The 14905-nt window shown below is 33.3% G+C and overlaps 1 protein-coding gene across 6 annotated transcripts in view; it reads right to left on the bottom strand.

Annotated features, from left to right (window-relative positions):
• Positions 1–14905, bottom strand: part of KCNT2 (potassium sodium-activated channel subfamily T member 2) — a 389618-nt gene that overhangs the window by 243600 nt on the left and 131113 nt on the right. For all 6 annotated transcript variants that reach the window (XM_514073.6, XM_016934731.3, XM_001134868.5 and 3 more), the window contains exons 6-8: positions 6188–6262; positions 4902–4985; positions 2500–2594 (exon numbers count right to left, since the gene is read on the bottom strand). In XM_514073.6, coding sequence (XP_514073.2) covers positions 2500–2594; positions 4902–4985; positions 6188–6262 — 254 coding nt within the window. The remainder of the gene's footprint in view (positions 1–2499; positions 2595–4901; positions 4986–6187; positions 6263–14905) is intronic.

Raw genomic sequence — 14905 nt, 5'->3', positions numbered from 1 at the left:
GACTTTTATCACTTAGTACCAAGAGACTTCTTTTTATTCCAGTCTCCAGTTGTTTTTTCTTTTTTGTGTGATAGTACGATATTCAGCTGGATATACTACTACCCAGCTAGACAACGTTTTTGCAGGCCCCCTTTCAGCCATGTGTGGATATATAACCAAATTCTAGCCTAAAGTACAAGTTGTGTCTTATTTTTCTAACTACAGGCTGGACTTAGGACGTACTTACAAGAACAGGGCAGCCATCTTGAACCATAGACAGAAACCATGTTTTGAAAAATGGAAGGAACAAGATATAAGGAAAATTATTCCCCAGCAGTATCAAGCTGGGGAAACAGTCTTAGACAGGCTACCTAGACATTTCTATTTGTTTAAGTTGCTGTATTTTTGTGGATATTTCTATTTTACATTGTGTATGGTGTAACACTTTGTTAAAACAGCCTGCATGACATACTATGACTAAGATATAACTAATATATAACATTGTTTATATGTTTCTTGGTAATTAGACCTTTGATGTTGAACTTGAATGAAACTTATTCGATTTTATGATGATGATCATAAGTTATGAAGACAGTTTGCTTGTAATGCAGAGAAGAATACACAAAGAAATCAAACCTGTTTATCCATTTGAGTTATCATAATTTAAGAATATATTATGATACATGTGATTAAACAATAAAATTCTATGTAGTTAAACTTAATGTTATGTAATTATTGCACATTAAGAGACATATCCACTACTGGTGACAGTTGTAATATTAGATAACATCTCAAAACCACTACTCGGTTATTTAAAACTAAAACACACACACACAAGACACACACAAAACAACAAAACAATAACTATTATACCAAATAAAACAATGAAATAGAAATAATTTCAATAATGAATACATTATATAGTGGAAATTTCACATAAATAATGAATAACCCTTTCTCTAGCAATGCTGCATCCTTTCGCATAAGAAAATGGTGAAATTTGTCTAGGTGCCACCTATACTACCCAAAAAATAGAAGTACTAGGCAGAAAGTAGGAGTGCATAGAAAGCCAACTACAGATGAAGATTTATTGTGATGAAGATGCCTCCAGAACAAAAGTACTGCTAAATGTCATCATGTAAAAATAACGTGTCCTTTTTCTCACACTAACATCTCAATTATCCTTTGTCTAAATTTACTTTAAGAGACTCCCACATTATATTTAGTAATCATTAATTTTAGTATTTGTAATTTTCTAACAATTGAAAAATTATCATATGCATGCCATACATACATAATTTTTTAAAAAATTTTAAGTACTTTCCCTTAAGTTAGATGAGAAAACACTCCTAAGTTGCCCAAATAATGTTATTACATTGAAATCCAGAATTTTTAGTGACTTTAGAAGGGAAATAATTGCAATGAATGTTTCATATTAATGCAGTTAGATAATTACTAGGTGAATCATAAAGACAGTTTGCGAAAGGTAAAAAGACACTAGGCGATAAGATGGCTATATCGATCTTAGAGGTTATTTTATATTTAAAAGCATTAAGTATGCTAAAATAGGTCTACTGTTTTTAAATGATAAAAGTATGCAATAAAACATATTTGAAAACCATTTCATAGAGTTACTAACCACATACTATTGATACAAAAACTTGTCATACCTATGTATCTATACTTACATGCATACATGTATAGCCATATTTATACCTAGCTCAGTTGTACTAGTGTATGTGTGCATTTTTCCTTTTTTAGTACTTCCTAATTAGCTTTTTCTCTTTCTCAATAGGGTCAGACCCAGGTCACAGCACAATTACACATATCTAAGATTCCTGCAACAAAAACATATTATTCTACCTCAGTTTTTGATGTTCACATTTTTTCTCTCATTAAGGATCTGAATGAATCCATATGTCTGGTGTCATATTTCATGTTGGATTACTCTATAATTGTCAAAGTGTGACCTTCCAGAAAGGGAAATTACTGTTTTTATAATAAAGCATATTTTATCTGTTTTTATAATGAAGTGCCAGGTCTTGCCTTGCACCGTCCATAAATCTGCCCTGGCTTTCTGCCTGACTGCACACTAAGAATCATGCACAGAAGGCAGAGGCAGAAGCAATGATTGGTAAGGACAGTTTTCTCAACAGTGTTTCTGCTTTGAAGAATGTAGAAAGATGAGGGCACTTCTGTAACAGTAGTTTGAAGGAAAAATTCTTGTTTGACAACTATGGGATGCAATATAAATTCTCATAGTTTGGCTGTTTACAGCAGTTGGTAAAATGTCAGAGTTGCCGTATATATCAATAGCAAATGATGTATGTGCTTTATTATTTTTTAAGACTGAAGAAAGAGTGTTACTTTTTCTTTTGTAGGCGATCTGTTACATTTTTTGGTGAATATTTGTTTATTTATTTATTGACAACTATTAATGAAAGTTATTTATAATATGGTTTCCTTTAGAAATTATAATTAAATGAAACATAACACAAATTCTGATATGTACAATCTTACCAGGTGAAGATAAGGCATAGTAATGTAGATATTAAAATCAAAACTTGATTAAACATTGCAGACTGTGTACGCTGAATGGCTCTGTGTAGATCATTCTAAAATAATACAGAAAAAAAGTTGTAAATTTTGATAAATACTAAATATTCATGAGTTTCATTACATTTATTAGCATACATTTCATGTCAACTCTCCTGTACACATACATACATATGTAAATACATGTATTTCAAATGGAAATATAAGCATATTTCCATTTTTGCCTAGATCTGATTGTAACTTACTAAAGCTTGCATAGTTCAAACATATTGGTGTAGGAAGACTACCAAAGCACTAAATTTCAGTTTACTTGCATTACAGACATCTGAACAGGTGTTGCACTTACTCCCCCAAACCCCTACATGTTAAGCATGAACTTTTATGGAAAATCCTAATTTCAAAAGATCAGAAAATAGTATGTTTAATTAAGGAAGAGGGAATAGATGAGTGAAATTACAAACAAAGCTCATTATCAGGAAAATTAACATCAATTAGCCCAGACAGTTTATTTTGAAAAGAAAAAAAAATAAAATAGCCAATAAACAATTTTTTTCTAAGTTTAATTTCTTATAAAAGATATTATGGCAATGAGCCATTATTTGTCTACCACTCATTTTGTCCACCACTCATTTAACCAGAACTGTTATGAAGACAAATAACTAAGTTGACTGATTTGGATTTCATCTCTCACCCTTTAGTCTCTAATGGCAGAGGTATTAATGAACAGAAAAGCAAACACAAGTTTAGCATCTGGCAAAAAGAGATATGGAAATGAAATGGAAAATGAATCACAAATTAATATTGCAAAACAGGCTTTGTTACTGTCAATATTTGTTTAATGTATCCTGTCTTGTTTGAGTTATTTTTTTCCAACAACTAATAACACAGAAATTAACAAATAAGTTTATTTTTTTCTGGTGTATTTTTATTCATTAGCAATTTAGGCAATCTATGTTTAGTCAAACAGTATTTCATCAGGGCAATTAAGACAGCCCAATGTTTCTGCAAGTCATTTCACAGGCCACACTCTCCCACCCTTTGGCAATGTATTTTCATAAGACTCCAGTGGTTACTCGATATAAATGTTTAGACACATTCATCTAGTTGTGAATACTAAAACGTTATCCAAATATTCCTTTTGGCCAAAACTTTAGTCATAATGTCATTTTAAAACCCATTTAAATGGAAAATAACTTTGCCTCCAAACAAGTATAATTTTCAATGCAGTAAAATTAATAATATTGAGCCCTTACTTTGTTGTGCCAAATAAAATACTATACATACATATTATGCATATGTATCTGTGTACATTTTGTATATATGTATGTATATATAATTTCATTTGATTATCATAGCAAACTTGTAGGTGCTTTTCTTTGCAGATGAAGATAATAGCAGAGAAGTTAGATCATTTGCCCATCACATTGTTCAGTATATAGTGAACATGTATTAACATTTGTGGTATGAATGACTCAATGGAAATGCCTTACAGCTATCTTTGAAGTACTAAAGCCTGTGGTAAAAATGTTTGGGTCATAGTTATAAACCATGCCACCAAGCAGGGTCAGCCTTGGGCATAATGCAACTGGGGCACAGCTCTGAGTTCTCCATCTTTTATTCTACCTCTTGCTTCCTTTTCTCCTAATATCCCACTCACAACCCCGCTCAAGCAAATCCAGAAGGATGACTCTAAATGAGAGGCTTCTGGCTCCCACATAGAATCTTAGGAAACCCCACAGATGTTCACTGAATATGAGACTACCTACAATTAAGAGCAGTTTGACTAAATCACTTACTTGAGCCCTCAAAAGCCAGGAGTCCCATTATGCATCAACAAACTGCCTTGGGAGGGAAGGATATTTGTACTCTGAAGATTGGCTAAGTGGTTGAACCAGTCCAAAAACCAATAAGGTTTTTAGTGACATTGAGAAATTCTGAACCACTTTTCTTTACCAGTCATAGGACCCTACAAAGGTAGTAACTTGGCAATATGGACATTTTAGAAGTTTACATTCTGAGTAAGATACAGCAGACTGGTCATTTAAGGTCTGTTAACTTTCAAATTTACACTATGCATCACTTTAACTATTTAACAGTATTTTATCAAAATGACTCATTAAAAAACATTTAAATGAAACAATTTACTATGACCTAAATTAATTTAAAAGATGTTTAAAAATGAAACATTTGGAAATTTAATTACAGCTTAATTAATTCCAATAGTATGAGTTAAACGTTATGGGAGAATGCAGAATTAGAAAGTTCAAGACTAGATCCCAAATTCTCTCTCTCTGTTTAATCTAAACATTGAAAATAAGAAATGGTTTAAAAATATTTTCATATTTGCACTTTCATTCTATACTTACAATCATATTTTCCAAGGCATGTTTGGCAAGCCAACAGTTCAGAAAGACTGGGACAAATAGATTCCTTAAGGAAGGCCAGAATATCTGGAAAACAAAACAAAACTAGACTTTTATCTCAAAGCAATAAATCATACCCAGTATACTAAAAAGAAATGGAAAAAAAGCTGTTAAAGAAAGTGTAATAATTTAAAATATGACAAATAATGTAAACTCACTCTTAATAAAATGTAAGGAATTGATATGTTCTTTCATTCATTGTCTAAATCTTTCTTAGGGAAATTATTGCAGAAGCAAAAAGAAAATAATAATCTTTCACCGGATGGCAGATATCTATGCTAATTCTATCATTAAATCTTTTAGTGTGATGGTTTGTCATAGACATCGACTTCTTTTTCTCTGTAACTTGAGGTATTAATTAGGAACAAAGAGGAAAGGTACTCTCTTTTTTTATAATATTGCCTCTTACTCTCTTTATGTTAAACCACTTTAAGCGACATTGCGGAGCTATGTTCAATTAGAATTATATTTAGTTAACCTGTCATTTAATCTAGTTCCAGTTGCTTCTCTAGATAAATCACTCAAATTAAAATAATTATCAGAAGAGAGCAACAGCTCCAAGTAATATCTACTTATTTTCAAAATCCTCCAAATAAAATTCAAATGAAGTGTTACAAAGGATAATCCCAACAGACATTATTATAACTTTATTAAATTGCGATTAAAATATAGTTTTGCAAAAGGAAAGTGCTGAGTGACATATTTATGGGACTGTAGTTGAATAGGATCATCATGGAACTGATAACACAGAGCAGTTTGAAAAGAAGCAAAATGTTGGGTGTCTGACTTTTGACAATCTCCTTACTAAAAACAGAACTAGACTTAATAAATCTTGTGGTTAAACCACAGATAGATATTTTCAACGTATGAAAAACTTTTGTAAATATGTTTCCAATTGGCTTATTTTTTTAAAAAAAATCCACAATATAAACAATAAGTGGATAAGTAATTTCTAGTAATTTTAAACAACAATGACATTTGTCAAATGGCATCCCCAGAGCATATATCTCTTTAAAATATTTTACTCTGCTATTGTATGAAATCATTAGTTTCCATTTAGTTACACAACACGATCCAACCAATTGTATCTTGTTGCTTAGTATCATGATTCTAACCAAAGTCTAAATCCATTTATCTTAGCTACCATATTATTTAACAGTATCTAGGTTTAAAGATTTTACTTAAGTCTAATTACAAAAATGTTTTTTTAAGGTTCTTTTAGGACTTACTGAGATAATGAAGGGAACTGCATTAATTATTTCCAAGATGAAGGGTATTCGTAAAATCTGTTCCCAGATGTTTCCCTTACAAGAAAGAATGAATAAAAACGAAAGTCAATTATACTGCCTCCTATTAAAGGGGGAAAAAGACAGCACTTAGAATTTCTCTAGCAATAAGGATGCTTCCGTTAACAGAATACTGAATATTATATAGAGATGTAGCAATGACTTTTAGAGATTATTTTTCTTAGGGTAATTGTGCTCTCTCAATTTTGTAAGTTTAAGAAGTAAAACAAATGTTTGTAGAAACCAGGAATATTGCACACAACATTTTTTATCAAGTAATATGTCATGGAAGAAAAGTACTAGTAAAAATAAAACACATTAACAAAACCTACAGTCAATTAAAAAGTGACAATTTGAAGTTTTACTTACTATAATAATGATATTCACTAACCATCAAGTATATTAGTTTGTGAAACGTACCCTTGTTAACAATCATTGGTATTAAAATTGTTTTCACTTTAATACAATTTAAAGAAAGGACTCTTTCAATCATCTAGACTCTAATCTCCCTACCCTCATAATACAAACATATTAAACAGGACTGAGTACATAATTTGCAGGACCCAGTGCAAAATGAAAAATATGAGGCCTCCTAATAAGACATTAACAATTTCAAGAAGGTAACAGTAGAACATTCAACTAATCACGAGGACCTTCTGGTTGTGGAACCCTGTGCTGACCCTGATATTATGCACAGAATACATGTCCATGAAGCTGACCCTAACATTAAGAGGTCACCACTGAAACTTTCTTGATTGGTGTCTGACGATAATGAGCACAGACTTTCCTAAAGCAGTTTATTCCTCTATGAAGAGATCTATGTATTAGAAAGGCAATTTGAAATCTGCTATATTATAATCTCCAATTATCCATTATAACACTGACTATAAAATTGGGACTCTTTCTTAATTTTCCTTAAGGCCCCAAAGGTTTAAAAACTGCACTGATGGAATATACTTGCACATCCCAAAGGAAAGTTGTAGAGCAGCTATTGTCTCTATATACTAACAAATTAAGTAATAGGTTTTGTGAGCATAGTTTATCACCCTCATCCAGGCTACATAAAGACAGTAAAGGAGTGGGAAGTTAGAAGAAAGGGAAGCAGTGAAAATGCATCCTTATAGAGATGTTACAGGCGCTGTGGTGCATCTCATCACCTCAAGTTAAGTGAAAAGGGCTCTAGGGAACCAAACCACTTAACTTGGCTCCAACATGGAGACTGCATTTGGCTACTGCCCAAAACTTCTTAAACTGAAGAGATAAAAAAAAAAAAAAAAGGATGACTGGATAATAACAGGACACAATCCCTCCGATTTTAAGGCAAAAGTGCCTATTTTCTGGGAACCAGATATAAACCCTAAAGAATGGAACCTATGGTCATTTAAAAATGGTTTACACTCAATAAGACTGTGTAGCTGAAGGTGAAATGGGACTTCAACAGATGGTGGGCCTGAGAAGCCCAAGGTCTGTGTCAGATCCCTAGTCTGTAGCCTGACACACTGAGGCCTCCAGGAAATTCAAAGGCTCCAGATAGGCCACAAAAGCTTTACATGGGAGAAAGGGCCAGAGCTTGTGTCTGCCATGAGGAACAACCAAACACCAGACAATAACTGTGCCAGTCAGGCAACTTCAACCCAGAAACTGACTGCACTTCATTCCCTGTTCTTCCTCAGCCTTAAAGGGCATCAAATAAGAGAGGAAGTAGAAACATCAGATAGGCCTCCCATGATAATTCCCTGTGCCATGTAGGTCTGAGTTGAGGATAGGGAGAAGCCATCTTAGAGGAGAATTTTAAATTTTTGCATATATTGACCCTAATTTCTTTCTTTCTTTTTTTTTTTTTTTTTTTTTTTTTTTTTGAGACGGAGTCTCGCTCTGTCACCCAGGCTGGAGTGCAGTGGCGCAATCTCGGCTCACTGCAAGCTCCGCCTCCCGGGGTTCACGCCATTCTCCTGCCTCAGCCTCCCAAGTAGCTGGGACTACAGGCACCCGCCACCACGCCCGGCTAATCTTTTTTTTTTATTCTTTTTTAAATTTTTTTTGTATTTTTACTAGAGACGGGGTTTCACCGTGTTAGCCAGGATGGTCTCGATCTTCTGACCTCGTGATCCGCCCGCCTCGGCCTCCCAAAGTGCTGGGATTACAGGCATGAGCCATCGCGCCCGGCCCCTAATTTCTTAAATACTAAACTGTGATTTGCCGTATGAATGAAAAGACCAGAAAAGCTATAGAACCTCTCTGAGATGTCATCTGATTAGCATGGATCAGACAGAGGATGCACGGTTTTGAAGAAGTGTAGAAAGACTGGTCTTTTCCTACTACCACTGAATCAGGACTATTTAACAAAAGAGTTATAACTAGTCATAGTTAGGCCATGTTTTTTTTTTAATTGTGCAGGTGAATAATATCATTTCTTTCATCAGTTTTTACACGGCATCATTTCCAGAATATTATCCTTTGCCTTTCTCTTCCACTATTGTATTTTCACTTGTCATTTTACATTTTTTTTTGGTATCAATGATTGTCCACAACTTTGAGTAGCAAGAAAGGAGGGTTATGGGACCAGTTGCTACTAGTGATATGAAAGGCTATTTCTGTTAATGCCCAGCAAAATTCGTATGAACTGTGGCAGATTGTATAATTTAGTTCACGTAAACAAAAACCTTTTATCTCTCTTATGTCTCTCTTCTCTTCATTTCCATTTATAACACATTAGCCTTTTATGATTTTTATTTAATTATCTGTCTAGGTTGGGTTTGTTTCCGATTTTTCTTCCACATTAAAGCCAGAAGAATCTTTCTAAAATGCCAAATTCCCATTGCCAACATAATAAAATCCAAACTCATCACTGTATTATATGAAATTTCACAGTATGAACTCTGGCTACTAGCTTGGCTTGTAATTTTGATATTTCTATTCCTATCCTGAACTCAACCAAAGATTCATCCACACTGAATTTTATATCCATCTCTGAACAAGCTAGGATACTTTATGCTTGTAGACTTTTGCCCACATCTGTCCCTCTGGCTGGAATATTACACCTCCACACCTTCAATACTAATCTCCTTGGCAAGCATTTGTAACATTTCAGTGTACTAATTTTTTAAAATGCTTGTTGGGGCTCAATTAATATCACGAATGAGTAAATGATACTCCCAGCTTTTTCATACATACTCTTCCCCTTCTTTGATATAGTTATTTTTATTTTTGGAGCTTAAATATTTACATTTCTTTCCATTGGACCCAAATGATCTCATTTGAAAGAATGATATTGTTTAAAACCTTTATACTTAAAGTAATCATGTAGAAATGATTAAACTTGTAACTGCAGAGCCAATTGAAATTTTCTGGAGGAAAGGATTCAAGAGTTCTTGTTTATATACCCATGTTAAGTAATTTCATCCATGTTTCAGCTTCAACTTATAATAAGCTAATGACTAATAATCACTAATAAGCTAATGACTTCCAATATTGTATCAATAGCTCGAACCAATATTTTATCTCTTGAGATTCTGACTCAGATCAACTGCTTAATCCACTGCTTCACATCAGTGCCTCTAAAGCACTTTATATACAGTATGTCTAAAGCAAAACTTATGATTTGTTCCCTGACTTATCTCCCAGTAACACAAACCAAAAATCTTGGAGAAACTTTTTACATTTTCCTTTCACACTATACTATACTTATAATTATACTATAATTTATCAATAAGACCTACTAATTTGTAAACAGATCTTGAGATTTGCTAGTTTTTATTTCAGCTCATTTCTCACTTTTTGACTTGTTAAGCCTAGTTAGCCACCATCCCATCATTCTTGCCCCATTCCAATTCACCTACTGCACTATTACCAATCCCCTGCACCTTTACGCCAGACCAGGCCTACTCTTCAGAACTATTCAGATACTTACAAAACAAAGACAAAAATGTGATTATATCATACAAGGCACTATTTCATTTGTCTCTTGTTGACTTCTCCAACCTTATTTTAAAGATCATTCCTTCCATGGACGGAATATATAAAGTATATTCACTGCTTAGAACATGCCTTAAGTATACTTTTGCATATAACTCTTGAAGAGGCTTGGAAAAGCTTTACCTTTCTTTACAACTTCACTTTGCCAAGTTAACTCATACCTGCCTTTCAGCTCTCAACCGAAATCTGGGTTTTTAGAGACTTTCCTTGCCCCTTCATCATATACCCTCTAGGCAGGATCTGACCCCCACATTAGGCTTCTTGATCCTCCATCAATTTCTTTCACATTTTTTTCCAGTTTGTATTTATATACTTAAGTCATTACAACACTTTAAACTCTGTGAGGTCAAGATCAGGACCAGTGTATTTCAGGATTGCATGCTCTACTCCTAGCGCAGTGCTTGACAGTCTGAATCTCCTAAATAAAAACTGTTGGTACATTACGTCAAACATGGATTGTTGACTCACACCACATGTATGCATATATGTGTATGTTTGTGTGAGTTTTGTGACACATGAATGAACTTCCCACAGAGGACTAATTTTCATGGTCTAAAATTGTACAGTGGGGCAATGTATTTATTGCTAAAAATAAATGCATCTCTTTTCAGTTATATGCATTGAGTTTAATTCTAAGATTTCAGGTTGTCTTCTAAACTATGAGATACATCCATAAATTATCTTTCTTAAAAATAGCTAATGAAACATAAATATAGAAAGGATCCACAAGTTTCATTGGCCAAAAAGGAGTCCCAATAAGCATAAATCACAAAAACCTAAGGATAAATGCTAGTATGGTGAAAAAAAGTATGCTTTCATACAATGTCACTATGTAAGAAAACTAAGAAATAAAATTGAAAGGCAAGCACAATGCCTTTCAAAATTGTATTAAATACATTTTTCATTTAATCTTATTTTCATGAAGGAGATAAAAAGCATTATTCTTCTTCCAAAAACTAACTTCTTTAGTTTCTAAGTAGTAGCTGTATGTCAGTGGCCAGTCCTCTCTATGTTCCTTTTATTATTGACAGAATTCAATAAAATATGAAGAAATCTCAATCCAATTAGTCTACATTTAGCACGGACACATCATTTTTAACCAATAATAATGCAGAAAAATATGCGATTTTCTAAAATGCATCGCACTTTTATTTTTATCATAAAGAAACATGGAACCTTGGAACTACTATCTGTGCAACCCTAAAGAGCACTTTAAAAATTATATTAGTTATAGCAGTTTATTTGTTGCAAGCCCCAATTCGGCCAAGGAACATTTTGTTAATACTTTTTGTTCTTAAATGTTAAGAATACCTGTATTTTAAAATATTTAATAAAAGATTTGGTAATTTGTCTTCTTTGGATGAATTTAAAATAGTGTCGTAACGCTATGGCAGTCTTTGTATTTCTACATATAAACCCAACAATATTTAGATTTACCATTTTCAGGACAAGATAAGCAGAATCAACAGTATCTGGTATTCAGGAGTCCTGGACTAAATTCTTTGTTCTTTTCCAGAAATAAACCAGTGTGGTGTTAAACTTTCAAAATTGTTGCTTTTTGTAATGTGATTATGGAAAAAAGAATTGCAGATTTAACAAAAGGGTTCTAGGTATGATGAATTTTTGTGTGTGGAGGTTTGGAAATTGTGCCAGAGTTTGTTTTTGTTTCCTTTTGATTTAATGAATGTGTGTGCATAAATAGAACTTTATTTTGAAAGCAGTTGATAAAGAATTAGAGGGTATTTATGATGACAAAAGAATAAGAACTTTAGTGTTGGGTGATTACCATGTTTGTTTTGCCAACTAGCTATAAACATGAATGGAATGATGATTTAAGCACAGACCTGCACTTCTGTATGACAGAAGACAAAATAAGTTCATGTCATGGATGCTAATTCATTATCTGCTAAACTCAACATGTACTTTAATAGTTCTAGGTAATTTCGCTTTAAGTTAGTCTGGTTTTCAAAACCTACAGTCTCAATGAAAGTTTAAACTATTTTAGTTGCTAATGATTTAGTTATGCTTATTTTAGAATGTCTAATTTCAAGAATTATAAAGTGCTTGCATAATGCTGTATTAAATGTATTTTTAAATATTTAATGTATACACATATAAGCATACATATCTCTCCATAAATATACATATGTAAACAAATACAAGAAAGTTATATATGATTTGCTATTAATATTACTATTTCAGAATTATAAGTATCAAGGAATAATATCAGCAGTGGAAACAATTGCTGGTGCAATACAATATCCATTTCTGTGTGTCTGTATATTACTTTTCTTTAAAAAATCTAACTTAGCCAGGCATGGTGGCTCATGCCTATAATCCCAGCACTTTGGGAGGCTGAGGAGGCAGGCAGATCACTTGAGCCAAGGAGTTCCAAACCAGCCTAAGCAACATAGCAAAACCCCATCTCTTAAAAAAAAATACAAATATTAGCCGGGTGTGGTGGTGCACACCTGCAGTCCCAAGCCACTTAGGAGGGTGAGGCGAGCAGATCTATACCTCCTAGTAGGTAGAGACAATCACGCCACTGCACTCCAGCCTGAGCAACAGAGTGAGAACCTTGTCTCAAAAAAAAAAAAAAATCTAACTTGAAGGAAGGAGTATGTTTTAAATTCTGCTACCAAACATGCTTTATTTAGAGACCATAAATGACTACCAATTACTTGATTTACCCATTCTAAAAAAAATTATCAAACACTCTGTTGAAGGGACCAAAGAGATTCACAGATTGGACTATATTGATGAAAGGAAAAAGAAGATAATTAACAGCAACCTATCCTTCTACTGTCACATAACTCCTATTTATCCTATCTGTTTTCTCTGTAACACACTGGACTTAACTGCTGTCTACATTTCCTCCATCGAAGCCATTAATGTTTATGAGGGTTGAAATGGAAATATTATATATCATCTAGCTCTGCATGCTAGGTCTTACAATTTTCTGCTCTAATTTTATAAATTATAAGCAATAATTGATTATAAATGTCATCATCATATGATTGCAATAAAAAATTATCTTGAATCGATATGTGTTTTCAAATGGCTTTTAAAATTAGTGCTAAGAGTTCTATTAGCAAAACACCAATCTTAATTTCATATTACATTTTAGCCAGAAGTTGGAGCAAATACATCTTCAAATGCAGATTAATATTTTGGCTATGTTACAGTTTTGTATATATTCCTGTACTAGTGGAAGGGATAGGATTAATTTACCCCAAAACACACGTGCCTAAATTTTAAGCATACCATTATTTATATATTACATTCAACATTTATCATATATATGTATGCATGTATATTAATGAACATTAAAGATAAGAACTGGGATATTAATTTATTTGATTTTTTATTTTGTTTTATTTTTCTAGTTATCCAATATCCAGATTTGTCAATCAGGACATATTTATAGTGCACCTATTTTGACAAGGAGATATACTAATACACCCTTAAAAGACCCTTCTTCATTATCTTCATCTATATTGCTTATTATTGATTTAGTACTTTCTAGGTAATTTAGAGATGTGTGGCTCCCATGTGAAAGCTCTTTCATTTCTCTTCTCTAGCTCTAATTTACTTATTGATCCACCACTTTCCACCTTCTGCACTCCCAAAAGACAATGGAGACTTTCCAAAACTAATCATTAAACCTCAGGTTTCTATTCCAGCTTACTTACTTATTATAAACTTTCCTATAATATTTCACTCCTGCCTTGTACTTTCTCTCTTTTTTAGACAATGAAGATTTTTTTTTATCATGAAGCAGTCATCCTTGCTTCATCCTACTGCTTTGAGTAAGCACCTGCCCCAGTCAAACAACATTCTCCATTTAACAATTTTGACACTCAATTTTATTCCATTATAACTGACCTATTGTAGGCAAATAGCAAATGACCTCCTAATTTGTAAACTCAATAGCCTTTTCTCAAGTTTCTTATACTTGACATAGCAAATGTGCTTTTATATAATACTTTTTGTTCCTCAGACATTTCTAACATCCTATGTCTTCTCATAAATTTTAATCAATCCACCTATATTTTTTAAAGCTGTCATTCTTTTGTTTCTATACTTTCTTATTCATCAATCTGATATTCTTAGAAATTAGTGTTTTTTTTAAGATGGCAATAATGAGAATTAAAAAGAAAAAAAAAGTGAGCCTGAAAAAAGGGTGAGTTTTTAAAAACTTCTTGCTCTAAATTTAGAACTAAATAATAGTCGGAAGAATGTTATCTTCAAAACTCTTGTTTTAAAAAGTGAGAGAGGGACAGATGCAGTGGCTCATGCCTGTAACCCCAGCCCTTTGGGAGGCTGAGGTTGGAGGATCACGTGACCCAAGGAGTTTGAGATCAGCCTGGGCAACATGGCAAAATCCTGTCTCTACAAAAAAATACAAAAAAATTAGCCAGGTGGCAGTGTGCACGTATAGTCTCAGCTAGTCAAGAGAGTAGGGAGAATTGCTTGAACCCAGGCGGAGTTGAAGCTGCAGTGAGCCATAATCATGCTACTGCTCTCCAGCCTGGGTGACAGTGTGAGACCCTTTCCCCCCCCCAAAAAAAAGTGAGAAAGAAATTGATGTGCTAGATATGAGTTCCCCAAAAACATAACCTTGAGTACACTTGATAGAGTAGATGAAAAGGCTATTAACAAAAATTAGTAATGATTATGACAACC

This window comes from Pan troglodytes, chromosome 1 (genome assembly GCF_028858775.2).
Source record: "Pan troglodytes isolate AG18354 chromosome 1, NHGRI_mPanTro3-v2.0_pri, whole genome shotgun sequence".
Taxonomy (NCBI): Eukaryota; Metazoa; Chordata; class Mammalia; order Primates; family Hominidae; genus Pan; species Pan troglodytes.
This window is presented reverse-complemented; position numbering and strand designations above follow the sequence as displayed.